This window comes from Silurus aristotelis (genome assembly GCF_946808225.1).
Source record: "Silurus aristotelis genome assembly, chromosome: 5".
NCBI classification, from domain to species: domain Eukaryota; kingdom Metazoa; phylum Chordata; class Actinopteri; order Siluriformes; family Siluridae; genus Silurus; species Silurus aristotelis.
The window spans coordinates 10,138,503-10,162,003 of record NC_139578.1 but is presented as its reverse complement, the minus strand read 5'-3'; the positions used below and the strand labels follow the sequence as shown (position 1 = coordinate 10,162,003).

Sequence of the window (23,501 nt, the reverse complement as noted above, 5' to 3'; positions counted from 1 at the left end):
TCCCAGCTTTGTCCCAGAATTTTTTTCAGTTATCTGATGACAGTTTGTGATTGTGTGTGTGTATCTGTGGGTCTGTAGATTTGATCTTGAACATACCTGAACATGCATGGTGATGAAGGTTCCTATTGCTTTGTTAGTGATTACATGAAAGGAAGAAAAAAATCTTGTTCCAGCAGTAAGCATTGTAGATATAATAAAAAAAAAAAAAACAGCCACTGGCCTTGAGTTCTTCACTGGAAGAAATGGTTAGAGAATTTATTTACTCTTTTCATTACTCATTAGAGTAACCTCCCCTCTTCCTCATGCCTCATCACACCTTTAAAACCCTAAAATTCCAACAAGCAAAGATTTACACACACACACACACACACACACACACACACACACACACACACACACACACACACACACACACACACACACACACACCTGTACACATAATGTGTATTTTCAGGCATTTCTAGACATGGTGCTACAAAATGAATCTTTGAATGTTTTTCATATAAATATATTATACATTATTTGTATCTGTTTGTTCTCAGGATCCTGCCCACAGGGATTACTTTGCTGTGATAATGGTGCCTGTTACAAACCAGAGCAACTTTGTAATTTTATTGATGACTGTGGGGACAACAGCGATGAGAAGAACTGTGGGACTTCCTGCTCATTCGAAGACGGACGTTGTGGATGGAAGAGTTCCCTTGCAGACAATTTTTATTTAATGCTAGGCACTGGCTCGGCCCGGAGCATCAGACCACCATATGATCACACTCTGATGAATGAAAATGGTAGGAAGATACTTAACATGAACATTGAACATATCTGAGATGTTGAAGCTTTTACACAGGTTGATGCACAATTCTGTCATTTTCACACAGATCAGTTTTTTGCCAGTTGTTTACATACTGTATAGAGTGCATTCAGAAAGTGCATTAATACACTACACTGACCATCTCTAGGTTATGTATGTAACCCTAGTTTCCTGAAGGAAAGAGATGCTGCATCAACAATGCTTTGGGAACGCCTCTGCCTTGTCGACTCTCTAAATCACGTGTGCAATCCGTCCAACGGAGAGGCACGACATCGCCGATTGGGTGAAGTCACGACCAAGAAGCTTTAAAACGGGGGAAACAAAAGGGAAGGAAGAGCCGCAGGGATGCAGGGAGTGTGGCTTGAAGACTCAGAGTCTCGTTCCTTCAGGGAACTAGGGTTACATATGTAACCTAAAAACGTTCCCTATCAGGAACTCAAGCTGCGTCAACAATACTTTTAAAACAAGAGTCTAATCCTGCTACACTGACCAGTCCCTGCCTAGTGTGGATGGACTCTAGACTGCAGGACCGAGAAGCCAGGAGTGGCTCTAAGGTCAAGGTTATTAAACCTGACGAAGGTCAGTAGGGTGGACCAGCTTGCAGCTTTACAGATCTTGGATTGGGACTCCAGAGGACAAGGCCACAGAGGCTGCCACAATCCGGAAAGGACAGGGCCACGGAGAGAGCCTGTAGGTCCCCGGCCCTCTTTAGGGAGGATAGCCAGAAAAAAAGTCTTAATTGCCAAAACCTAAGGGCCACCAGTGGCTTGAAAAAGGCAGAGCCTCCAGCACAATGGCCATATCCCATACAAGCACTCTGGGTCGCCTCCAGGGCCTCAGCCTCCGGGTGCCATGCATTAAACGTGTCACCAAGGGGTGTGTACCCAGCGACTGCTTAGCAAGCGGAGCACAATAAGCCGACACGTAGCAGACACGTAATCTTTCAGGCTAGAAGGAGACAACCCTGAGGTGAACTCCAGCACTAAACCAACTGGAGTGGAGGGAGACACCCGCTGGAAGTCGCAGTGAAGCATGTGTCATGGCAGGGTTAACAGGCTGACCTCTTGATGGTGCTGAGGAGGGATGGGCACCATATAGTGAGGTCCCCTAGTGCAGTTCTAGGGGCCTCTTGAGAGGCGGTGAGCCTCTAGGTCCGCTACGGTACCAGGCAGAAACAAGGAGGGCACTCGCTGGAGCTGGCTGTGTCCTTAGGCACTGAATGTGGTAGGGTTAACAAACCAGCTTCCTAAAGGGCACCAGGGTGGGGCAGGCACCATATAAGGAGGGGCACAATGCCCTTTCCTGGCGTAGGCCCTGCCCACCAAAACTAAGGGGCTCGGTGGGCAGTAATGGGCCTTGAGGGATGATGCCACACCTGGGAAGAGGTGTGCAAAATAGGCGAAAGTGTGCACTGGAATGTAAGATTATGAGTTATTCTAAGTCTTTAAAACCAGATGTAGCGCAATTCACATAATTTCACAAGCTTGTGTCCAAATATAGTTTTGCTGATGTGAATTTGAATAGGCAGTGGTTTGGGATTTTATCCACAGTGTTTCTGCTATTTGGGTGCATTTGATATTGTATGAATCACAGCGTGTTAAATATATTTCTATGCTTTTTTTGTAGAACATAGTGAATTAAAGTGAAAATGATAATACAAAGTGAGTGTCAAGTAACTGTCAACTTGTTTGAAACTACCCAGTATATAAGCTATACAGGAACATGCCTACCACACTTTTAGTTAATAAACACAAAAAGTAATTATACTTATTACTTGCACAGTAATCTCATTTTACATTACATTTTGTGCACAGTCGGAACGATTGCTTGCTTTTATTTCTTTCGGACGTTTACCCTTACCAAAAACCTGTAAGGGGACAAACACACACAGAGCCCTTCTTGAACAAACAGAAGCTAGCGTCTGCTCCACTGCATGCGTGTTTTATAGTTTCCTGATCGTGCCTCTCCGTTGGATGGATTGCACATGTGATTCAGAGCGTGGACAACGTGGAAGCGCTCTCGAATCGTTGTTGACGCAGCTAGAGTTCCTGAAAGGGAACTGGGCTTCATGGCAAAGTGCCTAGATGGAAGCCTATTCTCAGTGCAAGACACATAAAATAACTTTTTTATTTTTTTATTTTTTTTAAATTCTCAGCAGGCTTTTATGTATCATGAACTGAGGAGAGGCTTCCGTCTGGCCACTCTGCCATAAAAGCCCAGATCAGTGGAGCATTGCAGTTATGGTTGACCTTTTCTCTTGAGCTCAGATATGAGCATAGAATTTTTGGTCACCTCTCTTATCAAAACCCTTCTTCACTGATTGCTCAGTTTAGCCAGGCAGTAGGCTCTATGAAAAGTCCCAAATATCTTTCATATAAGAATCATTGAGGCCACTGTATTATTTGTAGGCTTTCCCAGAGCTGTGCCTCGATACAATCCTATTTTTGAGCTCTGTAGCCATTTCCTTTGAACTCATTGCTAGGTTTTTGTTCTGATATGCATTTACAAGTATTAAACCTCATGTGTAGGAAAGGTACAGTTGTGTACCTTTCCAAATAATATAAAATCAATTAAATTTGCCACATGTGCACACCAGTCAAATGTTTTAAAGATGATCCAGAGAAATGGGATGCACCTGAGCTCAATTTCTAATGTGTCATAGCAAAGGAACTGAATACTAACGTTAACGTGATATAATTTTAGTTTTGTTATTTAAAGAAAGTTGTTACAAATTTGATTTGTGCTTTGTCATTATGAGGTATGGAGTGTAGATTTCTGTAAAAAAGGTAGCACTTCAACAATGCAAAAAAACAAAATATGAAAAACTGAAAACACCTGAAAACTTTTTAAATGCACTCTATATAAAACCTGACACATCAAATTCTTATACAGAATATATGTTGGACTACACATCTTAAATTGTAGCCTGCTGTACTTTTTAGGCTGAGAGAGTGAAAGTGAGTAGAAATGTTCATAGTGAGCAAACGTTTGCCATCTTTACAGCACATTAAAGACGCTGAACAGAAATAAAACAGTCAACATAAGTCAGTAAGCTCCAAGTAGATCATTGCAAAAGCTCATAAACATCTGCCTGTCCGTGTTTTCACTATTTTTTTACATTTTAATATTTTTGCATTAGAAGCCTCAATTTTACACTGGCTCTACAGCCAGGACTGAATCCTTGCACTGCCACAGTCTGGTTTCTGTAACTACTCTGCAGTTAGTTTTTTGTTTGTTTGTACTCCATCATACACTGATTAGCCATTTTTACATTTAGACTCCACTGACTACCCTCAAAGATTCATGCTTTATTTAAAGATCCATGTGTCGATTTGAGTGTCATTTAAGTACCAATACTGCAATGAGAAAGAAGGTCCCCTGGTGGTCTAGTGGTTAAGATGCAGCGCTCCCACCGCTGCGACCCGGGTTTGATTCCCGGTCAGGGAACCATCCCCAGCCACTCTTAGTGCCGGTCCCAAGCGTGCGGAGGATCCGCTGTGGCGACCCCTAACGGGAGAAGCCGAAAAGAAAGTTAGTTACTACAATGAGAAAGAAATGCATGTAAATTATAAGTCAAATGAATATAAGTCTAAATATCAACTACATTTTTGATTTACAGTATAACCTTATAACTTGTCCCATGTCATATGTAAAGAGCTGCATTCCGAGCTGTTTATAATTACTGTATGAAGCAATGCAGCTATAGTTAAAGCTTAAAGTTCTACCATGTGCTTTAATAGGACACATGAACAATACAGGATCCAAAAGGCATGGTTTAATGATGCCATTTATCTTGTTTAATCTATACATAATAGTTTTTTTATAGTCTATAATAAGATTTGAATACAGGCACACACATTTATTCTTTCATTTAACAGTAGATTTGCATGATCAGGAGTAATTAAAATAAACTAAAACATTTTTAAACCTCGATTATTGAATCTGTTCATTTTGCCCAGTCAACTTGGCTGTGACATTCCAATGACATTATTTTCGCATTGCATATGGCTTTATCTCAATATTGTTAATTTCACTAATTAAATAGCACTGGAATATACTCTCTGTTGGTTTGTACTATCAACAATCATTACTATAAAGCCATTTTAAATGCTGATATCATTGTGCTATAGGTTAAACCCCCTGCCAAAGCATTTTATTAGGATTTTGATTCTTTTTGACATTGGTATAAATATATTTAGTACAATTTCTGCAGGCTGATCTTTAATTCAGTTGCTCAGTATAGCATTTTCCCACTATATATAGTTATAAAGACACACCCCTGCAATCCTGAATCTTGTTTTATCCTGAATCTGTTTTTTATTTACATGATTCTCTTTTTTCCCCCTAACCCCTCTCTTTTTCTTCCCCTTTACTTCCAAGGCCACTTTTTGTATTTGGCATCCACTCCAGTAGGCTTAAAAGGGGATAAAGCTCACATGAGAAGTTTTGTATATAAAGAGTCCAGCGCCACCTGCAAACTTGCTTTCTGGTACTACATTTCCCACAAGGCGACAGGAGTCATTCGTCTCTACTTAAAGGTAAAACATTTCAAACACTTCAAAATGAGTTCCTGTAATTTCAGCCAGAAATATGTTTATGTAAAAGGAGGTGAAGGGATGTTACCAATAAAAAGGTAGTAACAGCTCCATGCATTGCTATTATGATTTTTTTCAGAAATGTCTTAATGTGTTGTAATTGCAGATCACAGGATCTGTTAGCTGAATGTATCTTAGAAGTAGTGCTAGAGGCAATTAGACACATGTTTATTGAAAAGAAAGATTCTTGGTCATTCTTGATGTACACAGGAAGATTATGATGGGTTCAACAGCAGTCGGTGTGGGGTTTACCTGCACATGCACATACATTCAGTGCATGGAAATGGGACACACAAAACACGCACACAAACACATTTATGACACCTGACCTACAGTGAAATTCTTAACCTGAGTGTGGGAGAGCATATGGATTCGAGGAAAAAGGAACGCCACGACAGGACAGTGTCAGAGTCGATAAGGTCACTTTTATTGAGAGTTTCTTGGTATTCTGGTGCTCAGTGTCTCAGCCACACTTCTCTGGCACACACACCACACATCCTCGCGCTCCTTCTTAAATGTCCCCACCGATCACTGAAAGAGAGAGAAAACTCATTAGTCATTATTTGCTTCAGGTGAGGCATTCCTGTGTCTACCTGCTCCCGGCCTCACCCTCCATTCACAAACCGGCGCTTGACCACGCCCCCGCTGCCACACTGAGTATCCAAAACGTACACAGTATCCAAAACACCCTAAAATGTAACCATTATTATTTGTTACTTCTTCTTCTTTCGGCTTCTTCCATTAGGGGTCGCCACAGCAGATTATCAGTCTCCATACCACCCTGTCCTCTACATCTGCCTCTTTTAAACCAACTACCTGTATGCCTTCCCTCGCCACATCCATAAACCTCCTCCTTGGTCTTCCTCTTTTCCTTCTTCCTGGCGGTTCCATCCTCAGCATTCTCCTACTGATATACCCCATGTCCCTCCTCTGCACATGTCCAAACCATCTCATTCGCGCCTTCATTTACCTTGTCTCCAAAACGTCCTAAATGCGGTGTCCCTCTAATAAACTTACTTCTAATCCTCATCACTCCCAACGAAAACCTTTAGCTTTGCTACCTCCACCTCCTGTTGTTTAGTCAATGCCACTCTCTCTAAACCATACAGCATAGAACATATGTGTCAAACTCAAGACTCATTTTATATAAAACTATTATTATTGTTATTAAAGGCCCGGCGATATGAAGCGCTGATAACGCACAAACTACAGATCCCATAATGCAGCGCTTCAGCTGCCTTGCAAAATCACAAAGTGAAGCTGCTTGAAGAGCAACAAAATGGCATAAGAGCAAAGAGAACTGAATGTTTTGATTTGTTGTTATGTTAACTTTTGCTGAAAATCACAAATGTTAATATTTTCAGGGGGTTTTTGCAGCAAGTTTTGAATTTGTATAATTTTGATAGAAGATATTTTTATGGAGAGCTAAATATTTTTAAGTTATTTAAAGTTTTTTTTTTTATAAAATGGCATAAGAGCAAAAAAATCTGTTTTGATTTGGTGTTATTTTAACCTTTACTTAAAAGCACTATTTGTATTTATTTTCAAGGGTTTTTTCGCAGCATGTTCATATTTCTAATTTGTATAATTTTGACAGGAGATATTTTTATGAAGAGCAAAATATTTTAAGTTATTTAAAGTTTACCGTAATTTCTGGACTATAAAGCACACCCAAATATAAGCCGCACCCACTGAATTTCACAAAGATTTTTATTTTGAACATAAATAAGCCGCACCTGTCTATAGGCCTACTCTGAATCTAATGAACTTTACACAGGCTTTAACGAAAGACAGTGTCCGTTACACGGCTTGTATCTAAACAGTAGAAAACCAAGAAAGTCATTGTTCACTGTCTTCCTCCTTCCTTTCACAACAGTTCGGCAGAAAAGTGAAGCTTTTCTCCCGATGCCGTGCAGCTCAGAACACAGGTGAAGTGCGTTTTTTCCTGCCCGGTTGTTTTCAGCGTGACGAATGATTCGCATTTCCTGCCGAGTGAGCGGCAGGTCAAACGTCAGAGGAACCTCATCCATATTTATGATGTGGTGTGGCACGATTCAGTGGAAGCGCGATTTAATATAAAGAGTTTCACTGGTTCACCTGAACCCCTTCGGCTATAATATTGGTCTAATGTTATGGGGCTCAGTTTTTTGGCTTGAAGTTTGTGAAATCGGGAAACACCCAGGAAAAATCCATATATTAGCCGCTTCATCGTTTAAGCCGCGGGGTTTAAAGCGTTGGAAAAAAGTAGCGGCTTATAGTCCGGAAAATACGGTAAATTGATTTATTTTGGTATAATATTCCTGTCTGTTTTTATTTATATTTATGTTAAAAAAACATTTAGTTTTAGTGTGTTCAATAAATGTCCTATTCGGCCCGTGACCTAACATGTGCTTCGAGTTTTGGCCCCCTGTGCAATTGAGTTTGACACCCCTGACATAGCCGGTCTCACCACAGTCCTATAAACTTTGCCTTTCACTCTTGCAGATCCCCTTCTATCACAAATCACTCCTGTCACTCTTCTCCACACACTCCATCCTGCCTGAACTCTTTTCTTTACTTCTCTAACACACTCTTCATTACTTTGCACTGTTGACGCCAGGTACCTGAACTCCTCCACCTTCTCCACCTCTTCTTCATGCAACTGCACCACTCTATTTCACTGTCTCATTCACACACATGTACTCTGTCTTTCTCCTACTGACTTTCCTTCCTCTTTCCTCCAGCACGTACCTCCACCTTTCCAGACTCTTCTCCACCTGCTCCCTACTATTACTGCAAATAACAATATTATCCGCAAACATCATAGTCCACGGAGACTCCTGTCTGACCTTTACCGTCAACCTGTCCATCACCACTGCAAACAGGAAAGGGCTTAGAGCCGGTCCTTAATGCAGTCCAACCTCCACCTTGAACCAGTCTGTCATTCCTACTGCACACTTCACTGCTGTCACACTGTCCTCATACATGTCCTGCACCACCCTCACATACTTCTCTGACACGCCTGACATCCTCATACAATACCACAACTCCTCTCTCAGCACCGTCATACGCTTTCTCAAAAATCCACAAACACACAATGCAACTCCTTCTGACCTTCTCTATACTTCTCAATCAACATTCTTAAAGCAAATAATGCGATTGTGGTGCTCTTCCTCAACATGAACCCATACTGTTGCTCACAGATGGTCACCTCTTCTCTCAGCCTGGCTTCCACTACTCTTTCCCATAACTTCATGGTGTAACTGATCAAATTTATTCCCCTGTAGTTACTGCAGGTCTGCACATCTGCCTTATTCTTAAGGATCGTTACAAGCACACCCCTTCTCCATCCACTTGTGGAGCATAAGCACTGATGACATTTATCACAACCCCTTCAACTTCCAACATCACATTCATCATCACCCTGTCAGGAACCCTTCACCTCCACTACACTATTACTGTACTCTTCCTTCAGGATCACCCCTAAACAATTTCTCTTTCCATCCACACCATAATAGAACCGTTCAAACCCCCCTCCAATGTTCCTGGCCTTACTCCCTTTTTACTTGGTTTTCTGAACACACACCATATCTACATTTCTCCACTCCATCATATCAGCTATCTCTCTCCCTTTACCAGTCAAGTACCCACCCTAACCTCCACTCTCCTCCACTTCTCCTTTACCTGCTGTCTCTGTAGACATCTTCCTCCTCTTCTTCTCTTCCTTTGGCCAACAATAGCCCAAATTCCACCGGTACCCTGTTGCATAACGATATCTGTGGCGGTCGTTGTTAACCCGAGCCTGGACCGACATGTTTTTCGTTGGATGCCCTTCCTAATGCAACCCTCCCCATTTATCTAGGCTTGGGACTGGCACTAAAAGTGCACTGCCTTGTGCAACCCTAATAGCTGGGTTTTATCATTATTTATAATTATTTTATAAAAAGCAGCAATTCAAAAGCCATTGTTCTTGTAAAGAACATCCAAATATCCCTACAATATCAAAATTGTTTCTCATGGTAATGCCAAAATCAGCACTTCTCTATGGTCTTAATCAGCCACTGCACCTCACCAGATCATGTCAAATAACTGTTACATTTTGTTTAATTAGCACAAGTATTTAAGTTACTTTAGTACCTGATTCATCGTCTATCTTTTTGACATTCATTGCCTTTAGGTTATAGTATATTCCCTAGTTCATGCCTGTCCTCATGCTACGAAATCCTAGTTCATGTTTTGATATAAAATTTGGGAGACAGTTCTCAAATTTACGTTGAAGTTTCATTTTCTGTTACAGAAAAAAAAATTTGCTACACCTGTAAATTTATATTTGCAGTTATAGTTTATTTAGAACACCTTATTGTTCCTGTAATACCAGCTAATGCACAGTGACTTGTATGGCAGACACTTTACCTTATCGGCGGTCATTTCGTGATTACAGTAATTCCCCATTTATCATGGTGGTTACGTTTCAAAACTGCCCACAATAAAAGAAAAAACATGATAAGCGGATGCCACCCTAAAAATGCAATTTTATGTATACAGTACTCTATTGTATTTGCATTTTACTTCATTTTATAATGAATAATTATATTTGTATTAATACATTTCATTATTTCAACATAAAACTCAACTTCAACATAAAAACAATTCCCTATATATTTTTTGGTCTATTGTGCTATCGATGAGAGACTGGGAAAACCAGCCAAACAAATTTGTTATGTGGAAAATGCATTTAAACCAATAAACCAGGGGGCATGAGATTCAAACCACGGTTAAGCGGGGGGTTTACTGTATATTATTTTTATTAGAAATAGTAGTAGTACTAGTCATAAAATAAAATAAAAACATGTTGTCACTGATATATATAGTAAGACTGCTACAGAGCATACACATGTTTATTTAACATTTACTAGAAGAGAATCTCAGATGTCAGCTCTTTATAATAGTCAGTAAATTTGCCAAAACAATAAATTCTTTAGGACAAAGGTGTTTACAATTTCCGATTTCTCAAAAAAATATGACAAGCTGTGTTTCTTTGTTGTTCTTGTTTTTGTTTCATTAATTAAAAAAAAAAGACAGAAATGAGACACTGGAGAACAAATAACTGTATTTAGTTGTTATAATGTAAACCATAACAGCATGGACAACGTGGGACTGATTTCCAGCCCAGAAATTTTATCTGAACGGCCCACACACTCACTTGGGATGCCCACAAATTGACAAATCCACTGTTTAAACGTTTCTGACAATTTGTTTTTTAAAATATTGCACAGTCGGCACTGGCGGTACAACATAAATTAAATAAATACTGCAAAAATAAAATAAATGGCCCAAATTGAATATGATATCTATAGCTAATTTCAAATGTTGACATTGGTCATTACATTAAGTAATAGCTTCAATAAAATAATTTTAACGTTTTGTGCTTTTGTATTTAACAGTCACTAAACATACACAGTAGGGCAAGTAATGCAAATATAAATAAGGCTTTCCAGAGACTACAAGAAGAGCCGATCTGTTTCACACTAAAAATGCCAAATGCATTTTCCAGCAAAGTAAAAATAAAAATGTTCAATGCTAAATATGCTGAACACTGAGCGCAGCTTGAAGATGAGAGAAGGATGCTCTAGAAATTGTAGTTTGTCAAGTGACAAAGATCTCATGATTTAAAGCAGTAGAGTATCTATAATATTGGCATACCAGTAGAAGCATGGAGATGTTAAGGAGAGATGGCAGTGGAGTTTTTTTGGAAGGGGAGAGGATGCCTGAGGAATGGAGAAGGAGTGTGCTGGTACCAATTTTTAAGAATAAGGGAGATGTGCAGACCTGCAGTAACTACAGGGGAATTAGGTTGATCAGTCACACCATGAAGTTATGTGAAAAAGTAGTGGACGCTTGGTGGATAGGAGAGGAGACCATCTGTGAGGAACAGTGGAAGAGCACTACTGACGCAATATTTGCTTTGAGAGTGTTGATGGAGAAGTATAGAAAATGTCAGAAGAATTTCCATTGTGCATTTGTGGATTTAGAGAAAGCATACGACAGGGTGCCGAGAGAGGAGTTTTGGTATTGTATGAGGAAGTCAGGTGTGGCAGAGAAGTATGTGAGGGTGGTGCAGGACATGTATGAGGACAGTGGGATAGCAGTGAAGTGTGCAGTTGGAACGACAGACTGGTTTAAGGTGGAGGTGGGACTGCATCAAGGATCGGCTCTAAACCCTTTCCTGTTTGCAGTGGGGATGGACAGGTTGACGGAAGAGGTCAGACAGGAGTCTCAATGGACTATGATGTTTGTAGATGATATTGTGATTTGTGGTGAGAGTGGTGAGCAGGTTGAGAAGAGCCTGGAGAGGTGGAGGTACGCACTGGAGAGAAAGGGAATGAAAGTCCATAGGAGTAAAACGGAGTACATGTGTGTGAGTGAGAGGGAGGACAGTGGAGTGGTGCGGTTGCAGGGAGAAGAGGTGGAGAAGGTGGATGAGTTTAGATATCTGCGGACAAAAGTGCAAAGTGATGGAAAGTGTGTTAGAGAAGTGAAGAAAAGTGTGAACACAGGGTGGATTGGGTGGAGAAGAGTGATAGCAGGAGTGATTTGTGATAGAAAGGAATCTGCAAGAGTGAAAGGCATTGACTACAAGATAGGAGGCGGAGTTGAAGGTGGCAGAGTTTAAGATGCTGAGATTTTCAACGGGAGTGACGAGAACAGACAAGATTAGAAATCAGTTAATTAGAGGAACAATGCATGAAAGTCATTTTGGAGACAAGGTGAGGGTAAGAGGTGGCAAAAGTACACACATCCTTTATTTAAGTAGAAGTACAGATACTCATGTTTTAAAATACTCTGGTAAAAGCTGAAGTACTGACTATACTTTTATTTTACTCAGATTAAGGTTAAGAAGTTTAGGCTCTGACATGTACTTAAGTAAAAAAGTACCAATTACTACTACCTGTTTTAGTGTAACGCTGGTAACTGGACCTCACGTCATATTAGTATTAGGGGTGTCAATCGAGTAAAACATTTAATCGTGATTAAATGCATGATTATCATGAGTTAACTCGCATTTAATAGCAAATTAAACGTAAATTTTTATCTGTTTTAAATGTACCTTAAATTAATACATTTAAAATTTTTTTTTAACTCTAATCAACATATTTATGCTTTATGCAAATGTATGTTTATTATTAGTGAAACCAAACTCAACATAGAGCATGAAGACAAAATATTCTTGCAAATGTTTAAAATTATCGTATTTAAAATTACGTAAATAATCAGGACACCAAAAGGAACCTTTGCTATGTTTCCACACGGAAGGCTAATGAGGTGATACTGGAGAAAAACTGTACCTCTTCTAACTTTCATACGGATTGTATAATCAGAGAATATTTGTTTTCACTGTGGATTGGTTTATTTAAATGTAGACAGAGCTTTCTATTCATATATTTATTGTGTGTGTGAGGCAAGTATTCACTAAGGTTGTTTTATTTATGTATCTGTGTGAAGAGATGACAGAGAGAGAGAGAGATGACAGACCTGTCTGTTTTCTTTATTTTACAAAAGCACTGCGTTTTTTTGTTATTATGATTGTATACAAATAAAGTAAACCCGTTACGGATTTGAATGATGTATTCCTCTTATCTGTACAATCAAAAAAACGAATTTAAATTTGTTTCGGTCATTATGAGAAAAAAATGCCACAAAATGCGCCACGCATTTGTCGGCCCCAGAGGGTAATTGTGCGGGAAGGACAAGGAGGAGGTTTATGGATGTGGTGAGGGAAAAGCTGCAGGTAGAGGCAGATGTGAAGGACAGAGTGATATGGAGACGGATGATTTGCTGCTGAAAGAAGAAAAGGAGTATCTAATAGGGGTGTAGTTATACATGTATTCGCACCCAAATTTTTCGGTACAGGGCTTTCTGTTTTTCGGAAAAGGACTTGAACCGAATGCAATCCTTTTTACATGCGGAACATAGTTAATATCTGAGTATTACTAAGTGGTGGACCGCAAGTTTGTTTAGTCTCCGCCTCACACTTTGAGTGCATTTTTCAAATTATTATTATTAAACATACACAATAGGGGTATAAAAAAAAACTAGAGTTAGCGCAGTGTCACTGTAGCCCCTCACTGCGTACCGGAAATAAGATTTGTTTTGCGCATGCATGAGACCGCTAAAGAATCCATAGCGCTAGCATTAGCCGCTAGCCACTTCCTGTTTAGCGGCTAATGCTAGCACTACGGATTCTAGCTAGCATTAGCTACAAACTATGTCCAGCTTCAAGAATTTCTCTTGAAAGGACAAAATTCTGACAGTCCCACATGTTGAGGGTAGAAATTATTGAATGATAAAAGGAATGAAGACATTTGTTAAAGTATGCTGAAATAAGTAGATCATATCGTTGGAAAATTAAACACACAAACAGACACACAAATACACAGATCTGTATTACCCAAACAGGGTCTAACAAGTTGTAACTATTTAATAAAATTTCTCAATTTCTTTAATTTTATTTAATCAATTTAATTTGTGGCATTTTAATTTATTTATTAATGTAATCAATATAATCATAAAGTGTATTGCATTCATTTGATTTATTCTATTTACATTTTTTTCATGTAAACTGTTGATGTTCACAAATTAATAATAACAAACTGTGTTAATAAAAAACAACAAGCAATTTTATGTTTTGCATTTCTTCCCCTTACTGTACTGAAATTGACCCGAACAGTGACTTAAAAACTGAGGTACTTACAGAACCATGAATTTTGTGTACCATTTCACACTTTTAGTATTTACTATATCTTTTTTCTCTCTAGATAATTTTTATTTATATTATTTGCACTGGGATGGTCACACAACGGTCATTGCTGCAGTAGTGAGTATGCAGTGCTACACTGTGTGTAATAGATACCTGCCACACCAGGTACATTGCTTGTTTTGCTGTCTCAAATTTGGCATATTTACAATACTTTTAAAACTTCTTTAAACTGGCCCTTTTCCTTTCCCACTTCTTTTTGCTCTCCATATTGAATAAATCCTGAGTGTTCTTTGGTTTAACAGTAAACCTTTGCATTTGTCATGTGACCAGCCTGGAATCAATCGATCTATTAGGGATCTCAAAGGACCATGTTCATTGTTTTGTTGCGTAGAGTATGGAGAGACAGCAGCGTAATCGATAAACTACAAGTGTGTTAACTTTGTCTTAGTCTACCTGCACTATTTGCTTTGCCAACAATGGGATGAGATTTGTGGCAATAAAGCACTGCAGAACTGAACTGAAATGTGCATGGGGGAGAGAGTAAACTGCTCAGAGGGCAGCTGCCATTGCTGCAACATGTATCTCATGTGTAATTAAAAAGTAAAAAAGTGTGACGTGTAATGATGCTTTCCGAATAAATTCAGATTTGTAATCACTGGTATATATACGTATACACACACACACACACACACACACACACACACACACACACACACACACATATATATATATAAAAATTTCTTTCCATGTCTTCTTGTATGTTTTGCTGTTTTCTTTGTCTGTCTGGTTTCAGTCTGAGACCCTGTTCTGGGTAATCTGAAGATCTTAAAGCAGCTTTGCAGCTCAGTTTGTGCCATCTGAGAGCACTGAGCCATGCCAACTTGCCCATGTGTTTATCTGGTCACCCAAACACCAAAGCAGCCTTCCACTACCATCTGGCCCTGCAGTTTAGATGGGAACATTCCCAGACGTGTGTGTGTGTGTGTGTGTGTGTGTGTGTGTGTGTGTGTGTGTGTGTGTGTGTGTGTGTGTGTGTGTGTTTTTTCTCTCAGTTTGAATTTCATTGATTTCGCCTTCATGTGACAGGAATCATATAAGGTGCAGATTATGAAAAAAAAATTATTGTATTATTAATTTGTTTTGTTTGTTTTACGTTCAGTAGTCAATAGATCCCGAATTGTTGGAATTCAGAAGCTGGAGTGAAATGCAGAGTTTTGTTTCTGTGGGGTGTTTTGTGTTGAGCATAATGAAAACGAGAATTTAAATGCAGCTTAGCATATTCATGAGACAATAGAAAGAACTATGACAGTCGATAGTGTGTGTGTGTGTGTGTGTGTGTGTGTGTGTGTGTGTGTGTGTGTGTGTGTGTGTGTGTGTGTGTGTGTGTGTGTGTGATTTGCTGAAATAAATTTACTCCCTCGGCTCTTGTGTTGCATCAACCCAGTAACTCAGATAATTAGAATAACAACACATTAGTCAAACTGTCTCTCTCTCTCTCACACACACACACACACACACACACACACACACACACACACACACACACACACACACACACACACAAAGCCTATCGCTTTCCCGTTCCATGTTCTATTTCACACTCTTCAGTTTCAAACAACCAAAAACATATGATATTAAATGCCACTGATTATCAGAGGACAGTTTCACAGTAGTTAAATTTTTCTCTAAGTAAAGTGTGTGCTATGTTGTGATCGAACAGGATTATGGCCATTAACTATAGACATATAGGTGGTGGTAGCTCAGTGATTAGGGCAGTAAACTCTGGAGCCAAAGGTCATGAGTTCAAATCCCAGCACCACCAAGCTGCCAAGCCCTTAACCCTCACCTGCTTATTTCTAAGTTGCTCTGTATAAGGGTAGCTACTAATTATGTAAACTATGTTTAATGGAAACCACTTGGTAACATTTTTGGGGAGGTGGTAGCTTAGCTGAAGGTCATGAGTTGGCATTACTAGGCCCCTGAGCAAGTCCCCATAGCTACTCAGTTGTATAAATGGGATAAATGTAAAAGTTGTTCTGGATAAGGGAGTCTGCAAAATGCTGTAAATGTAAATTAACTAAATTACCCATCAGGCCCTGAATGTTACGTCACTAATCACTTCACACTTAATTCTCAATTCATACATGTATTGCAATTTCACATTCGCATAATGCTGTTTAGTCGTCCAAGTCTAATTTGATTAAGTCTGCACTTGCGTTTCCTTGCTCCAACTGTAAATCTCTTTAAGGTCTACACCCAGTCTGGCTGTTTGTCTGCACTTACGTATTGCCTACAGCAGTAATGTTTCTCCCTACACTGCACTAAACCCAGCTCCAGCTTGATAGATTGACTGTACAATGACCATAACATTGCAATAATTTTTTTACCCTTTGCTAGACCTCAAGAAGCATAGTTCTACTGGCCCATTCTGGAGGATGGATCGGCTTGGATTACGACGAATGTCAAAATGTCAATTTCCCAAAATATTTCTCAGTATTCAGTTCAACGACTGAACTATACTATTGTTAAACACTGCAGTAGCCAAATAATCATTTCATTTGTTATGGAAAAAGTCTGAATGCTAACCTGCAGGAGTGCAAGCATTATTTAAACATACATAATTGTAACCATAGATACAAATAGGCAACCTCACTGTATTCAATAACTGAATTCGAAAATGGTTAGTAATAAACTATCCAGCTAGCTGTGGTGAGTACAAGTGCTGTATGTTGATATGCTTGTTGATGTAGAATTTTAGAAAGGAAGTAGTCTAGCTGCTAATGTAATGGAATCTACTGTCAATGTGCTCAGTGAAAGGTTTTTATTTGTTGTTTTTCAAATTAAACTTTTTTTTTTTAACAAAAAGAGGTCTTAATATTTGGCATATTACTGTGATTGTAAATGCCATACAGGTGGCATGAAGACACACTTTTTAAAGTTTCACATTGAATATACAATACCTAACATGTGTTTGTTTATCTAAGTCAGAAATTGTGTAACAATACAGAATGTTTAGAGATTGCTATGACAATGTGCTTTAATACTGGTATATACAGTAATAAAGAACATAATATATGTAAAAAAAAAAAAAAAAAAAAAAAAATTTATGAAATGGGCCTTTTTGTAGGCACTGGCCACCCACTTTACTTCTGTACAGAGGTTAATTGCCTTAGTTTAAACATTTGATTTGTTTTCCACATTTTATCGTGCATGAAATTCCTTTCCAAAAAAACTAAACTATGTTAAAACATTTTTAGCATTTTAGCTTGACCTTCTAGGACAAGTAATTTCATGCAGGGTCTTTAAAATAAAGGGGGAAATTCAGCTCGTGAGTGGAAGGTTGTAAATTATGAGCCAGACAAAGACTTTTAGTTTCTAGAGCAAAATCCTTAAACCTTAACTTCTAACATGTTTAAATTTTGCTTTATTTATAAGCATTTGCCCAATTAATAGTGCATTATAAGACTTGTAGTCGCATTAAGAGTAACAGTCTTAATTATGTACAACAGTTTATTAATTACAATGGCCCGAGTGCATCTGGATTACATTGTGTTGATATTTAACTCCCCATCTTTGCTAGCTTTAGTATAGTGGTCTATTAATTGGGTCTGACAATTCCCAGGTTTTTTTTTCTAGCTTGATGAATGATTCGGAGCAGCACTGTTTCATCCTTAATGGGAAGATTAATGTTCTTATTTTCTGCCCAGGTTTATTTTCTCCCTAATCATTGAAATGGCACACCAAATCTATTGAAACCCTGTTTCTAAATAGCTCTCAGGAATGTGGCTTGTAATATTGTGTTACTGTACATCACACATCTATATTAAATTTAGAGATAAGAATGTGCCTAGGATGGTCCTTGGTATACTTGGCTTTTATCTTATTTGACAAAAATACATGATTTTATTAATAGTGCCACACTATTACATAACTATTTATGTGGTCTTGAAAGTGAAGCTGTTAAATATATATGTACATGTGAATGACACCTGTGTAATGGGACACTACTTTCTAAAGGCATTTGGGGTCATTCAAACAACAAATTCAAACAATGTGTGAATTAGGTTTGACTTACTGCTATAAGTTTTGTGCAAACAGGAACTCGCTGATGTTTCGTGATATTAGCTGTACATATAAACAACTAAAAAGCACAATATGTTGTTTACTGATAGATTTTTAAAAACTTAATTATTAGCCAAATGCTATGGTGTAAAAATTGTGCTTCCAATGGAGCCATATCACATTATCTTCTCATTATTTTCAGTTAAGTGTTATTCCTTACATAAAATACTAACTGTTTTAAGCTACTTTTTCTTGTGCTTTGACTCTTACTAGTGTCATGTTAAGCATTTAGCACACTTGCCTCACACTTCCAGGGATCAAATTCTGCTTTCACTTTGTGCGATGTTTGCCTGATCTTCTTGTGCTGGAGGGGTTCCCTCAGGGGTCTTTGTTTTTCTCTCTGAGTTCAAAAACATTTGTTTTCAGTTGACTGGCATTTCCAAATTATGTAACAAGGAGTGTGTGTGATTGTTGCCAGGAATGTGTTAGCACCCCATCCAGGGTGTCCTTCAATTGTGCCTCAAGTTCCTTGGGATAGGATCCAGGGTGGATAATATCTTGTGTAAAGTTTCTGATTGTGTGTTACATGTGATGATCAGACAGAGAATGAGCTGAAGGAGGTGTGGATGGAGCAGAGAATGATGCCTGAATGGAGGAGAGCTGAGGTGCCTCTGAGGAACCTGAGGAACTTTGAACTTATCTTTGAGGTAGTGCGTGCGAGAGATGTCAGTGGTGGGGCAGCACTCGACGACCTGCAGTTTATTAACTGTGCACGCAGTGAGTATACACACATACACACACTTGTTCCACTTCATTGTATATTACCTCATATATCATTGTTACCCAGTTCAGTGGTTTTGGGTTTTCCATGCTCCCAGAACACTAGATTTAATTTATGGACTTCACTAAACAGTAGCTATCTGAAGAGTTGCAACAGGTGTGTTAAATCGCTTACATGTACAGCACAAGGTTGTGCCATGTCGTGACTTTTATTGTCAGATTTAAGCGTTTGAGATTCGCTACGCTAACTGAGCTCGGTGTTAGCGTTTCTGACTCATTGGCTAATTTGCAAAGCCTTTGTTGCGCTGTTTGTTGTTAGAACAGCGTACTGATGTGTTCAGGTGTTCACACATGGGAAGGCAAGAGAAAAGAGGGTGGAGGAAGGAAGACTAACCCTTGGTGTAAACATTGTAAGCATTCCTGTATTGCTTTTAAAGCTTCTGTTAACAATGAAAACTTTGCTTAGATTTGTTAAGTCTGCACTGATACTTTCTCCACTTTTGTGGATGAAGCAAGACAGGAACATACCTGTCTCTGTAGAGCTGTAGTGTACAGACCACTGTGGAATTCTACTGTATATGTCCTTTAGTCATTTAGGTGAGTGATTACGCCCTTCAGAAACATTTCGGGAAAGTTCACTGAGCACACTCGAACCAAGTGTCAACTTTTAATTTCCCTCAAGTCTCATTATTGTTTAATATTCATGTAGTGACTTGACCAGCAGGACTCTTTAGACAGCTCTCAGCAGTGCTTCATAAAATATCATATCACTTGCTTAATTAGCTGATGGAAAAAAAAAAACAAGAGTCTTATAAAGCTTAAAAGGCACCTGCACATAAGGACAGGGAAGATGTGTGAGGATGTTTTTTTTTGCTGCATGTCAGTCGTAAAAGTTGTGAGTTTGGAAAGTGATCTTAGGAAAGCTTTAAAAGGAAAGAGAAGAGATGTTTACATTTGCACTCTGAACACAGGGTGATTTACAGTATTAGTCATGCATACACTACATAAACAAAGATTTGTGGACACCTAAGCATAAGATTTGTATGTGCATTTCGAACATCCCATTCAACATTTAGTCTCCATTTGCTGTTATAATAACCTTCACTCTTATTCAGCTACAAGGGTGTTTGTAAATTCAGGCACTCAAGAGCTTCCACTCCAACCCATGTAAACTTTATCTTCATAGAGCTCACCTTTAAGAAAGTTATTAATAAAGAAATATCATTAAAAAAATTAACATTTCTGAACATTTATTTTGCCATTATTTGTGATAGTCCAGTTACGATGCTCAGTTCTACAGTCCTACAACAGACATAATTTGTTTGGGATTATAGGAAGAAGCAGAAAAAACTGAGTAAGATCCAAAAGAATAGCAACTTTTCCAAAACTCTTGTAGAGATTTTGTCACATAACTCACATTAATAACATCCAAACAAGTGTATTTATGACAAAAGCTGTTGGTTACACAAATTTTGTGAAAACCTTATTTTAGTATTCACTCTACCACAGTTTGCCAATAGATTTCTTCAAGAGCCTTGGAGATGTTGTCAAGATTATGGACAAAAATTCCATTTCCCATCAGAGACCACACCCCACTAATTGATGCTATTGTTTCTTTGTCACTTTGTTATAGGTTTTTGTTTAATTCCACATTAATGCAATGCAAATAAATGAGTGTGCACTTGCACCCCCTTCTCCAGGATATATTCCATTATATATTTAATCTGGCTGTACTACGCTTTACAGGTTACAGAACACTGTACCTAGTACTCATCATGTGGACAGTACTGTATGTTGTAAGCCTTCTTAAGCATAAACATTTTTTTTAAATCTCACTTGAATAATTAAGGAATGGCAAATTGTGCTTAGAAATGTAAACTGCTATTTTCTAATGGCACATTAAATTATTTTTGTACAGTAGCCTATATCCTATTTGTAAATACTATATAGACTTAACTCCATCTCAGGTTTTTTGCTAATGTTATCACCAGGTTCTTTGCCTTTACTGTGTCTTACTGTCAGACTTTTTTGTATTTGTCAGCTGTTGGGCCACATTACCATTTAAAGTCCATATAGTTCATGTTCATGGCTCTTATTTGTACACTTTTTGGTTGTACTTTGCGCAAAACAATTTCTGCATTTATGCGGTTATGCCAGTTCCTGTGCTGTTAGGCTATTTTAACCAAAGTCACTTAAAATCTAATAGTAATACCATTACGAGTATTTACAAGATCAGTGAGACTTACTGAGACTTACTGAGACTTACTGAAAGTGAATGATGATGCACTTGCTTATAGCCGTTTTAAATTATTTCTTCTTTAAAGTAAGCTTTTCAGGTGTTCAAAGGAAAAAGCTCTCATGTGGTTTCTTTTTTAATAATTCCATTAGCTGAAAAAAAGACTTTATTTTAAAAAATTATTCTTACATTTAAATGTAAAATTTCATTTTCATTTACATTTCATTTGAAACCTGTAACTACACACACACACACACACACACACACACACACACACACACACACACACACACACACACACACACACACACACACACACACAGTGTCTGTGGTTGTAAAAGCAGAAAGGCATTTTACAGCGTGTTCAGCTCTGTACAGCTCTCCTGAAGCTACTTCAGAATATATTGTTTGTGCGTGTGTGTGTGTGTGTGTGTGTGTGTGTGTGTGTGTGTGTGTGTGTGTGTGTGTGTGTGTGTGTGTGTGTGTGTGTGCATTGTTCCCTAATGTCTATTAAATGAAGTAATTTTATGTCTTTAAATATGATTGATTACTCTTTGTAATACCTATAGCAGAAATAGTAAAAGTAATTATTATGATGAAGAGAAAGATTATCATGATTTTAATTGTATGCTTTAAATGGTGTATTGTGTTTTTTCTATTCCTCTAAATGATCAGATCTTTATAATGTTGCTCAGTAATCTCATTTAGCATTTATGAAGGTTTTAGTCAGCTCATAGTTTCTGGTGTCACTGGTGTTCTGAGGTGTGATGTGCTTTTGTGCTCTTCTGCAGCATGCCTGACCGTATGCTACAGTTTTTTGTGATTCGCTTGAAGAGGCTTTCCTAATGGGTTTCCTAGAAATCACAGCGAAGGCTGATGTGTAAAGCAGTAAACTTTGATTCCCTGCAGAGCCCTGATGTATGATGTGATAATGGTTAATGTGTTGGAGCAGTTTCCATGCTAGTTGTGATGCAAGGAAGTGCAAAAAAGCAGAGAAGCTAACGGTAGCTAATAAGAAGTCACTTACTGTGTGAGAGAGACTAAATTCTAAAAGAGCTTTGCATCTCAAACTTGCTTTATTTTTCACAGGGTTTTTTTGTTTTGTTTTAGTGTAGTTTGTGCTACAGCTTAAAGCTGCTATCAGATCATTTTTGAGCAGATGTTGCATTTAATTAGCTTTAGTTTTTGTCTCTCTCTCTCTGTGTGTGTGTGTGTGTGTGTGTGTGTGTGTGTGTGTGTGTGTGTGTGTGTGTGTGTGTGTGTGTGAGTGACTGCAAACAAGCAGCCCTGAGGGTATGTTACAATATAAATTACAATATAAAATGCATATAAATATCTGACAGTTTGGGCTTTGAGAGAACATCTGGCTGCTCCCCATGCGCCTTTTTATTTTTTTCCCAAAACTGCAGCTTTTATATAGTAAAACCTAGAAAGTTTTCTTTTTTCCACAAAATTGATGTTAATGAGCTAACAAGTTATATTTTTAGACATAACATTGATTAGCTCTATTAATAATTAGATCAGCACAAGTAATCTTTTTGTATTCACAGTAAAGCATGACATTTCTTGTGTTTTATCTAGTTTTTATTTGATTTAAATTTTTATTCGAAAAACTACTCTCGATCTATGGATAACTATAATTGTATACAAACTATAAAGGTTTGTATGCCTCCGTATTCCACAACAATACATTTCATTGTGCATTGAATCATTCAAGATAAGATTGAAGTATAGACTTTAAACTTTAGTATGTTTTTTAATAAAACTATTATATGAACCATTTAGGCATTACAGCCATTTCTTTCTTTTACAAATAATTGCTTGATAATTGTTTGCAAAGCAGTTTCATAAATGTGAATATAGTGCGTTTACCTCAGGATGCAATCACTGATAACATTCAACAACAGAAAGAGCCAATCAGACAGCTAGAATGCATGTGAAAACAAATCATGCCCAGTTCTGGAACAATATTATGTGGAAAGATGAAACCAAAATCATCTTTGGAAAGCAGAATGTTAGGAAGAGAACACTACATATAGTACATATATACATATACTATCCAGTCATTTTTGAGCAGATGTTGCATTTAATTTGCTTTAGTCTTTGTTTCTGTGTGTGTGTCTGTGTGTGTGTGTGTGTGTGTGTGTGTGTGTGTGTGTGTGTGTGTGTGTGTGTGTGTGTGTGTGTGTGTGTTTTAGGCATACCATTGATTAGCTCTATTAATAATTAGATCAGTACAAGTAATTTTTTTTGTATTCATTCCTATTAGTTTACATACCT

The 23,501-nt window shown here is 38.2% G+C and overlaps 1 protein-coding gene across 1 annotated transcript in view; it reads left to right on the top strand.

Annotated features, from left to right (window-relative positions):
• malrd1 (MAM and LDL receptor class A domain containing 1) overlaps positions 1–23,501 on the top strand; it is a 58,161-nt gene that overhangs the window by 18,983 nt on the left and 15,677 nt on the right. Inside the window, exons 19-21 of the mRNA XM_083541967.1 lie at positions 543–788; positions 5,192–5,349; positions 18,805–18,982. Coding sequence (XP_083398093.1) covers positions 543–788; positions 5,192–5,349; positions 18,805–18,982 — 582 coding nt within the window. The remainder of the gene's footprint in view (positions 1–542; positions 789–5,191; positions 5,350–18,804; positions 18,983–23,501) is intronic.